This window comes from Erinaceus europaeus, chromosome 12 (genome assembly GCF_950295315.1).
Source record: "Erinaceus europaeus chromosome 12, mEriEur2.1, whole genome shotgun sequence".
NCBI classification, from domain to species: Eukaryota; Metazoa; Chordata; class Mammalia; order Eulipotyphla; family Erinaceidae; genus Erinaceus; species Erinaceus europaeus.
Window position 1 is genome coordinate 48802103 of NC_080173.1, and position 20976 is coordinate 48823078.

Here is a 20976-nt window from a genome sequence, read left to right on the forward strand (position 1 = left end):
TTCAACGCTTGACGTCTTGTCATCCAATCTGGTCTCCTACGCCTACACTGTTCCAGACTCTTGGAAACAGAGCTGGCAGTCAGCTGAGGTAAAGAACAAACACCTCATCACAGACCCCTGCAAGCGTCAACCCGGCTTTGACCTAGCACATTATAATTGGGCCCTCCTCAATCGCTATCGAACAGGCCATGGCCGGTGCGCCACTATGTTCCATCGCTGGGGAGCCAGAGACGACCCGAACTGCCCCTGCGGCTCCAGACAGACTATGACCCACATAGTCAACGACTGCCACCTCTCCAGATTCAAAGGAGGTCTCGAAACTTTACATCAGGCTCAACCTGACGCTGTTGACTGGCTACGGAAGAAGGGCAAATGCTAGAAGAAGAAGAAATCAATATTTCCTTTGTATAAATATATATAAAAGAATCACTCTGTCTTGAAGGACACCAGTAATAATAGCAGCCAGTGTCAAGTTCCTGTGTGAGAAGTGCAAGTTTGATTAATAGTTTATAATATTTCTGAAGATGCAATTTTATGTCAAAAGTATAATTAAGGATCAGAGAGATAGCATAGTGGTTATGACTTTCATGCCTGAGGCTCCAAGGTCACAAGTTCAAGCCTTGGCATCATCATAAATACATACATCCATAAATAAATAGCATAATTAAAAGAGCACATTTGCTTATGTGTTTGTGGGATTTCAAGTGTGGTCTTATTTTTTATAAAACATGAAGAGTGAACCTTCAGGAATATATACACTGTTAACCTATTAACTGAGATAAGAAATGAAAGGAAAAGGTTTTTTTTTTTTAAGGAAAGAACTTAAAGAGCTATTGGTGTGCAAAAAGAAATCCAGTCTCACAGAAGGGAGAAGAGAATCACACTCCGACCTCTTCATTTTTTACTGTCAGCTGCCCCAGGGGTGTGTTGTCTATAGGGGCATTACAGATGACAGTCTTGTCTTTGCCGCTTCCACGTTGTACAACCTGCCCGTGTGTGTGGTATGGTGTGGTGGTGGTGGTGGTGGTGGTGGTGGTGTGTGTGTGTGTGTGTCTTCTGCTGGGGTAGAGAAGTGAACAATCAGATAAGGCTTCTGCCTTCATGGGATCAATGTCAACCGTTGTGTAAAGGAAGATCTGCTGGAAATTCCATATTTACTACTCAAAAATCACATTTTTCAATGCTTAAAAAATCTTGTTTATGACTCAGAAAAAAAAAGGAGCCATGCAACATCCTAATGACATGTTTTTGTCAATTGAATCCTTGAAAATTCAAACCCAGTGTGTTAATCTAGAAAGATGCAGTAATTCCTTCACTCCCACCTGTGCATTTCACAACTGTTTCTGAAATGATGCTCTGAGGCAGGGTAGACTAGATCATGATCTGAGGGTCTATGTTGCATTTTCTTTTTATCATTCTTCTTAAATATTTATTTTATGTTTTTATTGGATGATACAGAGAAACTGAGAGAGAAAGGGAGACAGAGGAGACAGAAAGAGAGACATCTGCAGCCCTGCTTCACCACTTATGAAGCCTCCCACCTGCCCATTGCGGGGGTGGGGTGAGCTGAACCCAGATCCTTGCACATAGCTATATGTGTATTCACTTGGGTGCACTACCGCCTGGCTCCTGTATTTCATTTTCTAAGAAAACAGGAAATATGAGTGAAGAACTTTAAGAAGCTTAAGGTTTAGGAAGAAGTAGCCATTGTTTTCTCCACTCAGCAATCACTCATTGCTCTCCTTCTGTGCATAAAGCACGGGGCAGTGCTGAGATAACAGGCAATGGGATGGCTTGAGTGAAATTCCTTCTGACAACCTACTCTACTCCACCCAGACTTCTCTTTTTTTATAGTGATTAAAAAATGTGGTGGGCACAATTCAATTATTTCTATACCAGTGAATGTTCAACATACATTAATCATCTACTTACTGAGTTGGGCAAAATAAAGCGGAGGAGACAACTTATTTTGAGTGAAGAGTGTGAACTTTTCAACTGCCACATCCATCTCATGATCTATAAAAGGCAAACGTTTCTGCCTTGCTGATACTGTTCTCTCACAGGCTGTTGCCACTTTCTCCAGGCTGTGCTCTCTCCAGCAATACCATGTCACTCTCCGTGCGCCCCTCTGAGCTACCCCAGCGGCTCTCTTCCCAGATGGAGGCATCAAGCAGAGCCAGGGGCATGTCTGCTTCCAGTGTTGGCAGTGGCTGTGGGGGAAGCGCCTTGGGCTTTGGTGGTAACTGTGGAGGAGGCTTTTCTGCTGCTTCCATGTTTGGTTCTAGCTCTGGCTTTGGTGGGGCCTCTGGGAGTTCACTCATAGGAGGACTGAGCACAGCTTACGGGGGAGCCCTGGGTGGCGGCTTTGGTGGTCTGGGAATAGGGCTTGGGGGAAGCCCAGGCAGTTGCTCTCTAGGCATTCTCTCTGGTAGTGATGGAGGCCTTCTCTCTGGATCGGAAAAGGAAACCATGCAAAATCTGAATGACAGATTGGCTTCATATCTGGATAAGGTTCGAGCTCTGGAAGAAGCTAATACTGAACTGGAAAACAAAATTCGAGAGTGGTATGAAGCACGAGGATCTGGGACTGGAGACCCTGAGTTGCAGAATGATTACAGTAAATATTATCCATTGATTGAAGAGCTCAGAAATAAGGTAAAATAATTAATAATAATAATGTTTTTTTGAGTACCCTTGGGAATTCTTTTTAATTTTTTATTTCTTTCTTTTTTTCTCTTTTTTTGCTATTAACAACATTTTACAATGATAATTACCTAAGACTTACATAAATTACGGTTTATTTGCAGTTGGAACAATTTTCTCATCTTAAGCTATTTAGTGCTATTCTTTAAAAAAGAGAGAGACCAGGGGCCAGGCAGTGGTTCACCTTCTTAAGTGCACACATTACAGTGTACAAGGACACAGGTTCAAGCCCCTGCAGGGAGAAATCTTTACAGGTGGTGAAGCAGAACTTCAGATGTCTCTCTTTCTCTCTCCCTCTCTGTCTCCCCCTCCCAATTTCTCTCTGTGTCTATCCAATAGTAAATAAACAAATAAATAAATAAATAGAAAAATTAAAAAGAGAAAAACCTGAGCACTGCTTAGCTCTAGCACATGATGGTGCCAGGGATCAAACCTGGTACCCTTGGTGCCTCAGGCATGTAAGTCTGTGGCATCACTACTGATTCTTCTCAACTCTACTTTCCATTTTATCATTTACCAGAAAGTTACTGGATTTTCACTGTCTTTCTGTGGGAAATGTATGTTTATTTTGAATAGTATTGTATAAATGTATTTTCCTTCAAAAAGTTAAGCAACTTTATATTCTCAATTAAGTACCATTTTAGCATAATTAAACCTTTCTATCAAAAATCTATATTTGCATAATACTGGTATTTGAAGATTGCACTTAGAGAATCTTTCCCTATTCTATTAGATCATTTCAGCCACCATTGGAAATGCCCAGATCATTTTACAGATTGACAATGCAAGACTGGCTGCCGAAGACTTCAGAATGAAGTGAGTTGGATAAAAAAAAGACTAATTACAATGGGCATATGCCAATATTCATTCTTTTTTTTAATGTTTTAAATTTTTATTAGTGATTTAATAATAATTAACAACCACCATTGGGCAGGGGTAGATAGCATAATGGTTATGCAAACAGACTTCCATTCCTGAGGCTCCAAAGTCCCAGGTTCAAACCCCTATACCACCATAAGCCAGAGCTAAGCAGTGCTCTAGTAAAAAAAAAAAAAAAAGAGAGAAAGAAAGAAAAAAACACCATTTATTCTTATTCCCTATTTTCCTGTCTTCATTGGTGAGAACTATCTCACATACAGGTAAATATTTCAATAATTTATATGTTCCAAATATTTAGTGTTTCGGTAAATTTACACTGGACATTTTATATAGTACCTAGATTCAAGTAGAATTCACATGATATGTCTTTAATTATGAGATTCTTCATTTTTATTTTTTTATCAGAACACTGGTCAGCTCTGGTTTATGGTGGTGTGAGGGATTAAACCTGGGACTTTGGAACCTCAGGCATGAGAGTCTTTTTGCATAACCGTTGTGCTATCAACCTTTGCCCAACTATGAGATTCTCCAATCTCAGTTCACCGATCACCATATCTGTAATTTGCTGTTGACTCCTTGCTACAAATAATAATTCATTCAGCCTCCTAAATCTTGACTTTCTATGCATCAAAATGGATTAAATATGCTCTTGCCCAAAAGTTAAACGAAATGATCTTTGCCTGGATGACACATATGACTAGAATATTAAACATGCATTTACTCTATACTCTCTCCTCCTTTCCCATACTCCAACCTCCCTGACTTAAGGAAAAAAATATGAATACTCCTTTTTGTCCCACAAAATATCCATGATGGATTTTGCAGTGGTGAAGACCCTAAGCTGGTAAAACTATGGTAAAAGCGGCTAAAGAAGCATCACTTTTTAAAATTAAATAATGAATGAGAATGAAACAAAAAAGCTATCCAGTTCTTAACTGCTTTTAGGAGTTCATCAGAAGCTCCACAAAGGAAGAGGCTATCACTATTTCTTTTTTTTTTTTTCTTTTTCCTCCTCCAGGGTTATTGCTGGGCTCGGTGCCAGCACCATGAATCCACCGCTCCTGGAGGCCATTTTTTTCCCCCTTTTGTTGCCCTTGTTGTAGCTTCGTTGTGGTTATTATTATTGCCCTTGTTGACGCAATTCGTTGTTGGATAGGACAGAGAGAAATGGAGAGAGGAGGGGAAGACAGAGAGGGAGAGAGAAAGACAGACACCTGCAGACCCGCTTCACCGCCTGTGAAGCGACTCCCCTGCAGGCGGGGAGCCGGGGGCTCGAACCGGGATCGGATCCTTACGCCGGTCCCTGCGCTTTGCGCCACGTGCGCTTAACCCACTGCGCCACCGCCCGACCCCCGCTATCACTATTTCTAAGCAAGGCCGCCAGACACAATGGGCATCATCTCCCGAGAGGTAGAAAAGCAGCACCCATCTAGTTGTTTCACTTCCCTCCGCCTGAGTGGTAACCTATCAGGATAAAAAGGAATGCTCAAGGGATCAGGCAGTGGCACATCTGGCAGAGTGCATGCATTACAGTGTGTAAGGGTCCAAGTTCAAGCCCCTGCTCCACACCTGCAGGAGAAAATTTCTCAAGCATTGAAACAGTGTTGGGGGTCTCTCTTTCTCTCTATCTCTATCTCTCTTCCCTCTCAACTTCTCTCTACCCAAAATAAATAAGCAAATTTTTTTTTAAAGAAAGGCTAAAGTTATCAAAGCAAAAACAGCACCATCCAAGGCAATGCTGCCGTTATTAGCTACACAGAGTTTTGTACAAAACAGTCCTGAAGATGGTAAGGGCCTTCTCCAAATGGATGTGTCTGTTCCTTAAATAGTTTTCCACTTGCTTTTCAGGTATGAGAATGAGTTGGCCCTGCACCAGAGCGTGGAGGCCGACATCAACGGCCTGCGCAGGGTGCTGGATGAGCTGACCCTGGCTAGAGCCAACCTGGAGATGCAGATCGAGAGCCTGAATGAGGAGCTGGCCTACATGAAGAAGAACCACGAGGAGGTCAGCTAGAGAGGGCAGCTTGCTAGGCTGTCTTTTCAATTTCTCCCTAAGCCAAAAATCACAATTTCATGTTTTCAAATCCAGGGTTAGAACATATATAGAAGATACTTTTTTTTTAGATTCATTTTTATCTCTCTCTCTCTCTCTTTTTTTTTTTTTTTTGCTTGTTTGGTTCAATTTTTTCATCAAGATTACCATTGCCTGCATGTTCCCTGCTATCTATCTATCTATCTATCTATCTATCTCTTCTTCCCTATTTTGATAGAGACAGAGATAACTTGAGAGGAAAGGGGGCAGCACTGCTTCACTGTGAAACTTTCCCCTCCAACAGCAAGTAGGGACTGAGGGCTTGAAGCAAGGTCCTTGCTATAATGTGTGCGGTCTATGGGGTACACCAAACCCAGGTCCCATTATCTCACTTGTTACGAATGTCTGTATGTGACTTTGTGGTAGCAGTGGTCTTGATGGTAGTTTCTGTTAAACTTTCAGGAGGCAAGGTCTGATTTTACCCTTTTCATCATTAGATAAGGGCAGAAAAAATTTAATTATATTGATTTGATATTTTTAATGCTATAGTATATGTATAGTATTTAATATATAGTATTTTACATAGTTGGAAAAAAAAGTTAAAGTCTGCCATGACATATAATGCCATGTATGTTAGAGAAGCTGCTTACACCCAGTGGGATACACACAGAGAACTCTGACATGCCATAGTGCCTACTGGAGGCTGGTGTAGAGGAAGGACATTAATCATGACCCTGGAGTAGGCTTCTAAAATGCCTTCTACAAGAAACCAGTGGCTGTTATGAATACTATGCCAACTAGTGGGTGAAGGTGGGAGGGGGCTCCCCAGATCTGGTTGCAGCCCCTTTACTGACTGCCCTTGTGACCTCAAACAAGGATGAGCAAATTTTCTGGACCTCTCTCTCTGCCTCAGTTTCTGTTTTTCTTTTCTTTTTTTCAAATCACTTTATGGGGGAGGGGAGAAATGATTTACAGTAGTTGTTGACACATGGATACAATTTCTCATCTCCCAGTGATGTCTACTTACGAAACATTCTCACTCCCAACTTGGTCCTCTCCCACCATTGTACACCAGGGCCTGGAGTCCTTTGTCATCAGCTCTGCACTTCTTAGAAAAGCCCTGAGCCTTTAGAAAGCACGGCCAATGCATCCATTAGGCAAGGGAGACACAGGGTCTCAGGGTTAGCTGAAGGACCCCAGAAAATTACATTTTCTTAAAATACAAAAGAAAACTATGCATTTTAGGTTTCAAAATGCTTTCATATATTGAATTTATCTCTGTCCCAATACAGTGTTAATCTCTAATATTTTGGGTGGAGGAAGAAGCCAACAGAATTCTCAATGGGCATATCTTCCTCTCTCTCTCTCTCTCTCTCTCTCTCTCTCTCTCTCTCTCCCTCTGTCTCTTTCTCCACCTTGCTGTCCCCAGGAACTCCAAAGTTTTCAGGCTGGGGGCCCAGGCCAGGTGAGCGTGGAGATGGACGCCACCCCAGGAGTGGACCTCACCAAGCTTCTCAACGAGATGAGGGCTCAGTATGAGACCATGGCTGCACAGAATCGCAAGGACGCTGAAGCCTGGTTCATTGAAAAGGTACCCCAAGCCAAAAACAAACAAACCAACAAAAAAACCTCACAGGCATTTGCAGAAAAGATAGGGAAAGCAGCACACACTCACACATCCTCTTTTCTCCCTTTGATGGTAACAGAGCGGGGAGCTCAGGAAGGAGATCAGCACCAATACCGAGCAGCTTCAGTCCAGCAAGAACGAGATTACCGACCTGAGGCGAGCCTTTCAAAACTTGGAGATTGAGCTGCAGTCCCAGCTGGCCATGGTAGGGGTGCATCAATTCAACTTCAACAGAAAGGGTCCTAGCTGAATTATATTAGACCACTGGTGGTCTGCTATCCACCCCCCCCCCCCACACACACACACACAATGTCTGTCACTTCCCTCTCACTTGCAGAAGCAATCCCTGGAGGGCTCCTTGGCTGAAGCCGAAGGTGACTACTGCCACCAGCTGTCCCAGGTACAGCAGCTCATCAGCAGCCTGGAGGAGCAGCTGCTCCAGGTGCGCAGTGACACTGAGCGCCAGAATGCAGACCACCAGCGGCTGCTAAATGCCAAGGCCCGCCTGGAGCTGGAGATAGAGACCTACCGCCAACTGCTGGATGGCGACGTCCAAAGGTGAATAGACCTAGACCCCTGAGGTTGGCAATCAGTCAGGCTTGACCAACAGTGGACATCTGAGGCTGGGTTTTGCTGTTGCTGATGGTGGTGAGTGGGTGGTTGGTTTTGACCAGAGCCTTTCTCGGCTTTGTCTGTTTAATGGTGTGGAGAATGAAGACTGAGAACCTGGAATCTCTCACATGCTAGTCCTGTGTGCTGCCTCTCTGGCCCCTGACTTTTTTTTTTATGCAATAGAAGGAAACCTTCTTCAGTTGATAGAAAACAAATCTAGGGGTCCAGATGATGTAGCATCTGGTTGAGAGCACATGTTACGATGCACTAGGATCCAGGTTCAAACCCGAGGCCCCCACCTTCAGAGGAAAAGCTTTGAGAGAGGTGAAGCAGTGCTGCAGGTGTCTCTCTGTCTCTCTCCCTCTCTTTCTCCCCTTTCTCTCTCAATTCCTGACTGTCTCTGTCCAATAAATAAATAAAGATAATTTTAAAAAAGGAAAACAATTCTAGTAAAAAGATGCTTTGGATATAAATGCTTTACCTTTGGTAAAGAGTTATTTCTCATTATTTCACTTCATAAGAACTCATTTAAAAAAAGCACCACAGATAGTCATCGAGTACTCGAAAAGAAAAACACTCATTTGAGTTCTGGTATTAATGTCCCAGTGCTTGGAGTAGCACATCAAATGGTAACTATCTGTTCTACCTCTTAACCTACCGTAGCAAAGTTTCCAAAAATAATACCCTGGGCTAATGGAGCTCTAAGTCAGGAAATTTAGGCCCTGAGAGCATATCATCCATTGACTGTCTGCCTGTTCACCTCACTTGCAGAGTCTGTCTTAGGTAGGGTTTGCACTGTGATCGCTCGCTTTCAGGATGCATCAATCATGCTTTATTGGGAAACTTAAATTTTATTTTTGTTCCTACTCCGAGGCACCATTCTAATTTTCAGCTCAAAAAGAAACTTCCTTTCTCCTTGCTCTAGAAAGCATCATCTGATACCATCTCCTTTGCTTTCTTTACAGTGGTGGCATTGATGAAAGTTCATCTATGGCAGGATCCAGATCTCAAGCACAGTCAATCGATTCCTCTAAAGGTATGCAGGTTTACTAAGAGTGGCTTAGACTAAGTCCAAATTGCACCTATTCATGACTAAAACTGTAAAATCTCACTGAATACTACAGTACTGCAATTAATTAAATTTAAAGTATATAGCTATTCTGAGTCAAGTAAAAGCAAATTTATGCATTTCAGCAGGAAAATACTTTGTACTGTATAAGAGCTTTTAGCAAGCAAAGGAAGAGTCTCTTCTATAAAGAGACTGTGAAAATCATAACCACATTTTAAAATACTTAAAAGGAAACATATTTCCACATATGCATAAAGCAATACACAAAGAATACATTTAATTTTCATTGAGTGAAATGCTTTTTAATAATGCAGTGATCACTTTTTGAAAGTGTAAAATTGATGGATTTTTATCTGTCAGTATTTAATTTAGAAGCTTAAGCTCTGGGATTTCTGAAGCACTAATTTTCACTCCTTTTTTTCTTTTCATTTTTATCTTTAGATCCAACCAAAACCCGAAAAATCAAGACGGTTGTGCAAGAGGTCGTGAATGGTGAAGTAGTTTCATCCCAAGTTCAAGAAATTGAAGAACTGATATAAAATTTCATAAAATCCAACCCATGATTGGTTCCCTAAGAACTTAGAAGTAGAAAGTATTTCCTTTCAGATTAAGATGCTATACTAGTTTAATCTCTGTTTTAATATGTTTCATGTTCCTTGTATTTCTACTCACTTTGAGTTCATTTATATTTCAGAAACAATATTGAGTTACAAGTCATTTGAACAGTTTGGCCTTTAGAGCAAATCAAAATTGTCTTATGTTTTTTGAGAATTGGGGTAGTCTTTCAATAAACTTTCATCTTATGACCAGCAACTTTGTTTTAACCACAAAACTTTGATCAAGTAGTGTTACTTTAATAAAAAGTGAGTGGTGGATATACAAGCGTGTCGCTTTTTCATGCTGACAATCATGTCAAGGATTAAAGAGAAGTTTGTGGAATACTGATACAATAGATAAAGATGTCATGACTGGAGGTCAGAGTAGGTAAATCAATGCTTCACCCAGAAATCAGTCAGGCAGAGGAAGGGGAAAGAGAAGTGAGAAAATATGTTTATAGAGACACTGGAGCATGAGCCCGTAGCTTTGGTGTCCTTGCTCCTTTCTGGCATGAGTGAGTCCTAGGATCAGTTTCTACTGGGGTAGGCTGACTGACAAGTCAATAACAGAAAACATGTCATAACTGGGGGAAGCATAATGGGGCCAAAGTCTAAGCCTGATAGGTGGTATCTTCATCGCAGTTTCCAAATCCAAAACCCTAAAAGGAAATTAAAAGTAAGTTTAAAGATTAAGATTCTGAATTCCAAAGCAAGGCTGGGTTCAGATCCTGCCCTCCCCTCCCCCACTGACTAGCAAGGAACCTAATTCTTCTGTGTCTCAGTTTCTGTGGGTTTTATGAAGATTAAATGAGTTATGCATAAAACACCAGGAACAGTCCCTGGCACCTAACAAGTACTGAATATGCTATATCCTCTTATTATTTACCATGAGGAATCCAAATGGGATAAGGAAAACAAAGGTAAAGAGTGTCAAAAGGAGCAGAAGGGAGGAGTCATACAGGTCTGAATAAATTCCAGTGCTGAGCGCAAAAGCCCATGGAAAGTTTTTCACCATTTTAAACAGGCTTCATGTGCAGCTTTCTAAAGTTACATTTCCTGTAAATATCACCTAGCAGTTTTTTATATATATAAAATTGAAATATTGACAAGACTATAGGATAACAATTCCCACCACCAGAACTCCGTATCCCATCCCCTCCCCTGATAGCTTTCCTATTCTTTATCCTTCCGGGAGTATGGACCCAGAATCATTATGGGATGCAGAAGGTGGAAGGCCTGGCTTCTGCAATTGCTTCCCCTCTGCACATTGGCAGGGTGATCCACACATCTAGCAGTTTTAATTGCTGCATTTATGAGTCTCTCTCTCTCTCTCTCTCTCTCTCTCTCTCTCTCTCTCTCTTCTCTTGCTCATCATTGAGGCTTCACCACTGTGGGTTGTCTTTTTCAGCTAAAGAGATACAAAGAGAGAGAAGGCAAAATGCCACAGTACTAAAGCTTCCTCCAGTACAGTGGGGGCCAGGATCAAACCTAGGTCACATATATGGCAAAGCAGGCACACTATCCAGGTGAGCTAGTTCACCTGTCTTCTGCCATTTTCTTTTTCTTTCTTCTTTTTTTTTTTATTTATAAAAAGAAAACACTGCAAAAACCATAGGATAAGAGGGGTACAACTCCACACAATTCCCATCACCAGAACCCCATATTCCATCCCCTCCCCTGATAGCTTTCCTATTCTTTATCCCTCTGGGAGTATGGACCCAAGGTCATTGTGGGATGCAGATGGTGGAAGGTCTGGATTCTGTAATTGCTTCCCCGCTGAACATGGTCATTGACAGGTCGATCCATACTCCCAGCCTGCCTCTCTCTTTCCCTAGTGTGGTGGGGTTCTGGGGAATCGGAGCTCCAGGACACATTGGTGGGGTTGTCTGTCCAGGGAAGTCTGCTTGGCATCGTGCTAGCATCTGGAACCTGGTGGCTGAAAAGAGGGTTAACATATAAAGCCAAGCAAGTGACTAATCATGAACTTAAAGGCTGGAATAGTGCAAATGAAGAGTTGGGGGGGGGGGTGTCTCCGTTTTGTAGATAGCTGGTAGGCATATTTTAGTTATGTTCTAAAGGAACTGTGGCTATACTAGTTTTTTTTAATTTTTTCCCCTGAACCTGAAATCTGATATGCAGGTGGATCCAAGTTATTGTTTGGGGAGATGATGTCATAGCTGGAAAAAGGACCAGAAAACTGGATCATGGAAGAGAGTAGCTCCAAAATATGGGAAATGTACAAATATTGTTGACTATAAACCCCATCGATTTTATCAGATCTGGTGCCCATATTCAGTTTAGGAGCCTGTGTGAACTCTGCATCCCTGTAGATCTGAGCTCACATTCTGTGGTCATGAGTAGGAACGTTTCAAGGTCATCTCTATCAGGAACAATACAATAGATCCTTTGTGGGCCCCCATAGGACCTTGCCCTCAATGTGGATTAACAAAGGTAGATAATGTTCCATCCTCTGAAAAAAGGCTGGACAGCAATTCTATGTTCCACCCGAGAAAGCACTTAATTCTTTAAACTTTGTTAGAGTGCCACCTGGTGGAATATCAGGAGAAAAACTTTTAAAAAAACCTCTAATGGTTCCTTCTCTCCACCATCACTGGTCACTTCCATCAGGAACATTATCGTAAGCCCTCTTTTGGGCCTCTACAGAACCTTGTCCTCAATGTAGAACAGCAATGGTAGAAACTGATCCACTCCCCAAGGAGAGGCTGGGTCAATATACTCTGCCACTCAAAGAAGACTGGGACTGAAATGAGTGCAGCCTAGAATGTTCCTAGCTGTGACCATGGACTGCAAGCTCAGACCGACAAGGATACAGAGGTTACACAGGTTCTTGTGCTAAATATGAATACATATGAGTCCTAGATCAGATCGATGGGGTTTACAGTTAATATTATTTATATATTTTCTTCATATGTGGAAGCTTCTCCCTGCCCTGATCCAGCTTACTAGTTCTGTTCTCAACTCTGACACCATCTTCCCAGACAATACTTTTAACTCACCTGCATGTTAGCTATCAGACTCAGGCAAAGACTACTAAATTCATGGGCCTCTTGAAATATACCTAAAATAGACTTGCTTCTTCCTAACCAAAGATCCCTAGTTTCACCTGCTCTATTCTTACTTTTAGGTACCTGATTGTTAAACAATTTGTCCTGCTTTATATCTTACTGCATTCCAGCTACCAAGTTGCAGACACTACTATGGCATCATTCTAACTTCTCTTGGCAGATAACCTCACCAACATGTCCTAGAACCTCACGCGTCTAGAGCCCTACCCCACTAGGGAAAGATAGAAATAGGCTGGGAGTATGGACCAACCTGCCAGGGCCATGCTCAGTGGGAAAAACAGTTACAGAAACCAAACTTCCCACTTTCTTCCTCCCCATATAGGTCCTTTACTGCTCTCATATCAGATCTCATTTAGCATATTTACAGAAACATCTGAATTATTTCCAAGTTCAAAATGTATTTGTAACATCATAAAAAAATGTTAGCACTCCAGTTTTAAAAAAAATAACTCTGATTTTCAAACCACTTGAATAAGCTCTGTATTAGAAAGTTTCTGCTTAGATCATAATTGCTGATGCATGATATTATGCCTAAAAAGCCTGAAAGACTCTACCAAAAGACTACTGGAAATAATTATTAAGTTCATCAGAGTAGCAGGATACAAAATCAAAATCAATGCACATAAATCTGTGGCATTTCTGTATACAAACAAGAAGTCAAAGAAAATGGAAATAAAAGATGTGCTGTCATTTATAAAAGAACACAAAAAGATAAAATACCTTGGGGTGAATCTCACAAAAGAGGGGAAGGATTTTTACAATGAAAGCTATAGGCCATTACTAAGAGAAACATAAGACACACAGAAATGAAAGAGCATTTTTTTATTTCTGTATTAGAAAAATAAACATGATTAAAATGGCCATTCTAGAGACTGGTGGTGGTGCATCTGGCTGAGTGCATATGTTACAATGCACAAGGACCTGGGTTCAAGCCCCCAGTCCCCACCTTCAGGGGAAAAGCTTTGCAAGTGGTGACGCAGTGCTACAGGTGTCTCTCTGTCTCCTTCACTCTCTATCACCCCTTTCCTCTCAATTTCTGGCTGTCTCTATCCAATAAATAAATAAAGATAATTTAAAAATAAAATAAAATGGCCATCTACCAAAAACTATCTAAAATTTCAGTTCAATCCCTATCAAAATTCCAATGGTAATTTTCAAGCAAATTGAGCAGCTTGTACAAAAAACTTTGTGTAAAACCACAAAAGGCCATAAATTGCCAAAGTACTTCTGAGAAAAAAAGAAAAAATATGGAGGTATCATGTTTCCCAACTTCAGTTTATACTATGAAGTTACTACAAAACTGCATGGTACTGGAATAAAAATGGATTCTTGGATCAGTGGAGCAGAATCGAAAGCCCAGAAATGGGTCCACACATATACAACTATCTAATACATGACAAAAGGATCAAAATCATTCAGTGGGGGTAAAGAAGATCTCTTTCAGGTCATTGACATTTATTGACATTATAGAATGAGGATATTTTACTGCTATTATTCGAAAATTTTAGAGTGTTCTGTTATATGGCATGTTTATGATGATGTGATTGTTTATAAGAGACATTTCCGAAAGGGCTCTGGGGAAGCGGAGCTCCAGGACACACTGGTGGGGTTGTAAGTACAGGAAAGTCTGTTTGGCATCATGCTGGCAACTGAAACCTGGTGGTTAAAAAGAGAGTTAACGTATAAAGCCAAACAAATTGTTAGTATTTTCTTTTGGAGTCTCATTTGCTGTTCCCCATATTCTGATGATATTATTTTCAAAGTCTTTCCTCACTCCTGTGACTAATACCTCAATTAGTGTTTGGATCTTGTCCTCAAAACCCTTTGGGGATTTTTTTCTGGTCTTTTGTCTTAGTTCATTTCTCCAATGTTTCTTCTTGGTTTAACCATTGTATGTGGTGTGTTATGAGGTCCCTCTGTCAGTACCATTCAATCCACTAATCACACTTGCCTGGATTGACTTGTGTCTAGGTAAGGTACTTAGAGAGTTCACAGTTATAGAATCTTACTATGCTCTCAGATGATCTTCTTTGTTATTCTTAGTTGACATTGATGGGGGAGAGCAGAGAGTCACAGCTGCTGCTACTTTGTGCTGGTTATTGATAGCCATCAGGTGGTTCTGTTGTGATCCCTAGGCTTATCTTGTTTGTAAGATCCACCATGGGTGGGATGGGGTGGGTGTGGGGTTGCTTTGGTCTGTCTTGGGGTCACAAATATTCTGTCTTATGTTGTGTCCTTACCTTAAATTCAGAAAGCTAAAAACCCCTTGAGTCAGAGATTGAAGGGCTAATAGCAACAAACCAGAAAAGAACAGGTGTTAGAGAGACTGTGAAGAAAAGACAACTCTGCTTCACTGCTGGTGGGAAGGCAAATTGGTAGGGTCCCTTTGGAAGTCTATATGGAGAGTGCTTGAACAAATAAAGTGGAACTGCCTTCTAATCCAGCAATACCACTCTTAGGCATTTATCCAGTGAACGATGAAACACCAGTTCAAATAGGCATATGCACCCCTATGTTCATAGCTGCATTATTCACAATAGCCAAAGAGTGGAAGCAGCCTAAAAACCCATCAACAGATGACTGACTAAAGAAGTTACGGGATATATATCCCATGGAATACTACTCTGCTATTAAAAAGGTATTGTGTCCTTTTCCACAAATGGATGGATCTGGAAGTGGTATGCTTAGCAAAATAAGAAGTGATAAACCAGATTATTTCATTCATATGTGGAATCTAGTGATTTTATTTACATGAGCTTGCAAAAAAACATCCAAACAAAACATAAGCAAATAAACTTTTTAAGACTTGTGAGAACTATGGTGGTTCTCTTTGGGAAGCGGGAGGGTGTGGATACAAAACTTTGGTGGTAGGTGTGGTGTGGAACCATACATTGTAAGCTTACAATCTTGTAACATGTTATTAATAGCATTTTTAAATGTTTTTTAAAAAGAAAGTTTGTGCTTTAGAAAGTAAGAAAGAAAAAAGAAGAGAGGGGCCAGGTGGTGGTACACCTGGTTGAGAGTACACATTACAGTGTACAAGGACCCGGGATCAAGCCCCTGGTTCCCACCTGCAAGGGAGAAGCTTCACAGTCTGTGAAGCAGTGCTGCAGGTGTCTCTCCCAATCTCTCACACCCTTCTCAATTTCTCTCTATCTCTATCTCTATTTAAAACAAGTAAATATAATATATTTGAAAAAAGAGCCTATTAAAAGGGAGTTGGGTGGTAGCACAGCGGGTTAAGTGCAGGTGTGGCAAAGCGCAAGGACCAGATTAAGGATCCCAGTTCAAGCCCCGGGATCCCCACCTGCAGGGGAATCGCTTCACAAGTGGTGAAGCAGGTCTGCTGGTGTCTATCTTTCTCTCCCCCTCTCTGTCTTCCCCTCCTCTTGCCATTTCTCTCTATCCTATCCAACAGCAAACAATATCAATAACAACAGCAATAATAACTACAACAATAAAACAACAAGGGTAGCAAAAGGGGGTAAATAAAATTTAAAAATTTTAAAAAAGAAAAGAGCAATTTAAAAAGTCAAAGAGAGCTAGCAAGATAGCTCTTGGCTAGTGTGTGTTCTTTGTCATGCATACAACCCAGGTTCAAGCCTAGCCCCCACTTCACTTAAGGAAACTTGGGTGCTATGGCACCTTCTACTCTGTCTCTCTATCTCTGTCTTTCTATCTGAAAAAGTTGGCTGAGAGCAGTAAAGAACAGTAATGACCAAAAAAAGTTCTTAAGTAAGACTTTTTAATTTAATAAGTGGTATGTTTTCAGAAAATCTACTAGTGAGGAGGTGGGTTCTATAAGGTCACAATGGTGATAGTTACATGAGTATATTCGTGCCTCAAAACTCATCACACTGTACAATTTAAAATAAGCACATTTTATTATATGAAAACCCTTTTATTTTGGAAAGACACAGAGAAATTGAGAGAGAATGCTAAGGACAAATGGAAAGAGATGCCTGCAGGACTACTTCACAACGTAGGAAACTTCTCCCCTGCTGGTGGGGACCAGGGGCTTAAATTAACCAGGGTCTTTGCACACTGTAACATGTGTTCTACCAGATGCACCACCACCCAGTCCCCGAGTTTATTTTTAAACAATAAAAACTTAGTGACCTATTTTCATGATGATGCTGTAGAAAGCATGAAGAAGTCAACCTAGGGAGTGCTATGCTGGGTTTGCACCTGCTCTCAAGTGCTAGTTGGTAAACACTCTGGATTTTTGTAAACTGCCTTCTAAACAGTGGGTAGCTTGAAAGTGGCTGTGGTGGGACTATTTGCACTATAAATCATGGGCTCTTTCCATTCCCTGAAGGTCTGATTTTTAGCAGTGCGCCACTGAGCAGAGTGGTTAAGACTGCAGAGCTGATTGCCCTGTTAAAATTCCAGCTCTGCCACATTCTAATGATTTTATTTACCCTTCTGTTTTTCAGTTTTATGGTCTGTATAACTAGGACAATAATAGCACCTATTTCCCACATTGGTTTGTGTGTTTGCTTGCTTCTTTGTTTTAGATTGAGACCTAGAGGCAGAGAAAGAGAATGAAAGAGACCACAGCACCAAATCTTCCTTCAGTACAGTGGGGGGCTGAACTTGAACCTGGGTCATGCACATGGCAAAGCAGCTCCCTATGCAAGGGAGCTATTTCTCTGATCCTTTCCACACTGTTATAAAGTTTCAATGCGCCAATCTACATCTGACACCAAATGAGCACTAAAGATTAGCTCTTATTATTATAGCTAGATTAATTAATTAACTAATTAATCAATTAACTTGTGCATCTCCTCCCAGATCCTGAATTTTGTAGATGCTAATGTTCATGTAACTGGACAGAATTAAGAGGGCTCTACGAGAAATAAAAGGCATAGGAAAAACAAATGGACTGAGAAAACCCTTAGTCATTATCATGTAAACAATAGCCCTTTTTCCTTTAAGTCAGCTTAACTTCTTTAGCACATACATTTTTTTCCACTAGAGCTTCACTGAGGCTCACCACCTGCATAATTCCACAGCTCCTAGAACACTCTTTTTTTTTTTCTCCAGATAGAGGGACAGAGATAAAAGGAGAAACATCACAGCGTGACTTCACACTTCTGAAACTTTCCTATTGCATGGTATTTCCATGTGGTCCAGGGCAATAATAACACCTCACTTCTCACATGGGTTGGTTTATCTATTTGCTTGTTTGCTTGTTTTCATCTGATACCAAGAGGCTCTATCTCAGGGGCTCATACTTGGCATCCTTGGCATATTGTGCACTCTGCCTGGTGAGCTATCTCACAGATCCCCACTGTAATTTATAATAAAATCCTGAATAACTGCGATGCTTGTTGCACATGAGATAGATTGCAAAATTCACAGTGAATATTTAAACTTGGCAAAATGCAACAACATAACCATCAATCTTTCAGTAATAATTTCTGCACTTGAATATTCCTTCCAATTAACTTGATGGTGAGTTTTAATTGCTACAAAAAAAGTCACATTGCTGAAGTTTGACTATGCATATATTCTTAATGAAATGTAAGGGTTTTCTTCAAAATTATGGGATAAAGCATTTAAACAGACCATACTAGTAAAAGCAATCCAAAGAGAGGTGAACTAATAGAAACTAGATGGCGTTTGGGTTGCACAATGAGTCATTATTTTAATCAAAACAAGTTACTCAACTTGAGATGATTCACCTGTTAAAGAAAGGCAACAATAATATCATATATAATCACATTAGAACAGTCTTGTGGAACCGTCATTTCAGAAATGGCATGAACACAGAGTACCGTGTGATGATTAGGAAGAGTGTGTTCATTTTAGTTCTAGTGTGGAATCCACCTCCTAGCATTGTATTGTCATGCAGTTCCTGTGAGAAATGTGCATCCACTTTAAAAACTTTCATTTATTGGAAAATGCCAGGGAATTATTTAAGTCAAGATTACAATTACACATTTCACAGAGCTTTTTTTAAAAAATATTTATTTTATTTATTTATTCCCTTTTGTTGCCCTTGTTGTTTTATTGTTGTAGTTATTATTGTTGTCATAGTTGTTGGATAGGACAGAGAGAAATGGACAGAGGTGGGGAAGACAGAGAGGGGGAGAGAAAGATAGACACCTGCAGACCTGCTTCACCGCTTGTGAAGCGACTCCCCTGCAGGTGGGGAGTCAGGGCTCGAACCGGAATCCTCATGCTGGTCCTTGTGCTTTGCGCCACCTGCGCTTAACCTGCTGTGCTACAGCCCGACTCCCTCACAGAGCTTTTTGAATTTTTATAAATTTTTGTTTATAAAAAGGAAACACTGACAAAAACTGTAGTATAAGAGGGGTACAACTCCACACAATTCCCATCACCAGATCTTCGTTTCTTACCCTCTCCCCTGATAGCTTTCCTATTCTTTATCCCTCTGGGAGTATGGACCCAGGATCATTGGAAGGTCTGGCTTCTGTAATTGCTTCTCTGGTAAACATGGGCATTGACAGGTCGATCCATACTCCCAGCTCCATACTGCCTCTCTCTTACCCTAGTGGGGCAGGGATCTGGGGAGGTAGGGCTCTAGGACATATTGGTGGGGCTCTAGGACACTGTGGAAGTGTAATTTTTTTAGGACTGTATGTTTATATATGGGACATCTTATTCATATATGTATGTATTTATGCATTCAAGAGATATTTCTTTAGTACCAACTATATATAAGTCCTTACATGGTATATTGAAAATTGTCTTGTTTTTATCCATTAATGTTCATGAATAAGTGTTGTCATCATTTTTGTTTGTTGCACTAATGCAAATGGATAATGAAATTATTGTTTTGAAAGTGTCATTCTCTGCACATATATTTGCTGAGTATTAACACAAGTATGAGGAGACTTAGCTCCTTTTACATGATATTGTAACCAGCTGCAGGTTCTTGGAGAGAACTTGACATGAGGCCAATCTATTTCCAGATATTTTGTGGAAACTTGTTCTGAAACCTGAGGAAGGCAGCACAGGACAGCAGTACCTGGGCTGATTTCTTGAGGTGGGTCTACATGACAGTAATGTAGAACAAGAGCATATTAGCCTTCCAGTTGGCATTCAAGCAATACAGGTGATCACTGGGACTTTCCTTTCATCAGATGGGCTGCATGTGATCAGGCAGGACCCTGTAGCAGGTGTACAGGTAACACATGGTCAGAGAGGACCCTCCAGTCAGGAACAGTCAGCTGCACTTAGCTCCAGGGGGGCCTGTGTCTCTTCTCCTTATTGGGCTGCAGATTCCTTAGAGGTATTTCCACAGAGTTGATTATTGCCTCCTCATCCAGGAGTGTCTTGAAGCGGGCACTAGCAGTACTGTTGATGTGCACCCTTGGAGGAAGTCCTGAATTTAGCTTTAAGGGAAATAGGTAGCCAGATAGGATGTGGGTGGATGGTTAAAGGGAGGAAGCTAAGAGCTATTCCTACTCTGTCTCCACATGACACCTCTCCATCCATTTTTATGAGTCTTAAAAGTTTTAAAAGGAACAGCCTATACTGTTAAATAGATGTATTTTCAGGGCATATTTTCAAATGATGATACTTGTTGCTGTGCAGATGTCCCCTCAGGCTAGTGCCAGTTCCTGTGAAGAGTTAGGACATTCTCGGAGCGCCTGTTCTGCCATGTTGTCCCCTCAGGCTAGTGCCAGTTCCCTCAAGAGTTAATACGATATTCTCGAAGTGCCCTTCCCAACCAATCTTGTCCCGGTTCGTCACTCCCAGTTTTTGCCCTATAAAGCCCTTCTTCTGCCCCTCTCTCTCTTGCCTGGTTTTCACCTCAGTGGTTAAACGCAGAAAAGGTTGCTGCGTGAGGCAGCCATTTTGGCTAGCTCTATGTGGCCCGAACCACTGCGCTCTCACCCAACTCTGAGGTGCCCGCACAAATAAAGAATTGTGTTTCCTCTCCACTCCGGATCTTCTCTCTCTGTCTCTCCTCCGCGTCATAGCATGACACTTGTAAATATTTAATTGCATCTTATATCACATTTTTCATTACATAGAAGTACCTCCAAGGGATTTTAAAATGTCTTCAGCAGACACCCATTTAAAACAATGTTAAGTTCTGGTTCCAGTGATTATTAGCCTTCCCTATCTTATCTAGTAAGTCAGAGAGTGGGCTCATAAATAATGTGACACCTTTTTGCCATTGTTTCATAAAACAAACATGCACAATCATCATTCAATTAATCTAAATCTTTAAGAAAGAAATTAGATCCAAACAGCTAGGGAATCCATTCCTCTGTGGTGTTACTGAGATAAAACTATCAACAATGAAGCCTAGTTTCCCCATTTCATTAGTCAGAGGTATAAGGAAACATCTCCAAGGGGTGGTGTGAAGTTGGGAGATCTTGACACAGTTCCTC

General features: G+C 41.1%; 1 protein-coding gene across 1 annotated transcript; it reads left to right on the forward strand.

Annotated features, from left to right (window-relative positions):
• Positions 1-2083: 2083 nt before the first annotated feature.
• On the forward strand, positions 2084-9733 carry KRT12 (keratin 12). Its single transcript, XM_007531053.3, has 8 exons — positions 2084-2655; positions 3437-3519; positions 5431-5587; positions 7044-7205; positions 7321-7446; positions 7579-7799; positions 8819-8889; positions 9364-9733. Exons 1-8 carry the CDS (start codon positions 2107-2109, stop codon positions 9459-9461), a joined length of 1467 nt encoding a protein of 488 aa, XP_007531115.1. The 5' UTR covers positions 2084-2106; the 3' UTR covers positions 9462-9733.
• Positions 9734-20976: the final 11243 nt, after the last annotated feature.

Bases quoted from the DNA above. Each gene is read 5' to 3' on its own strand.
- KRT12 (XM_007531053.3), top strand. From the start codon at position 2,107: ATGTCACTCTCCGTGCGCCCCTCTGAGCTACCCCAGCGGCTCTCTTCC. The intron at 3,520-5,430 runs GTGAGTTGGATA...CTTGCTTTTCAG, and splicing joins GCCGAAGACTTCAGAATGAA to GTATGAGAATGAGTTGGCCC. The intron at 8,890-9,363 runs GTATGCAGGTTT...TTTTATCTTTAG, and splicing joins GTCAATCGATTCCTCTAAAG to ATCCAACCAAAACCCGAAAA.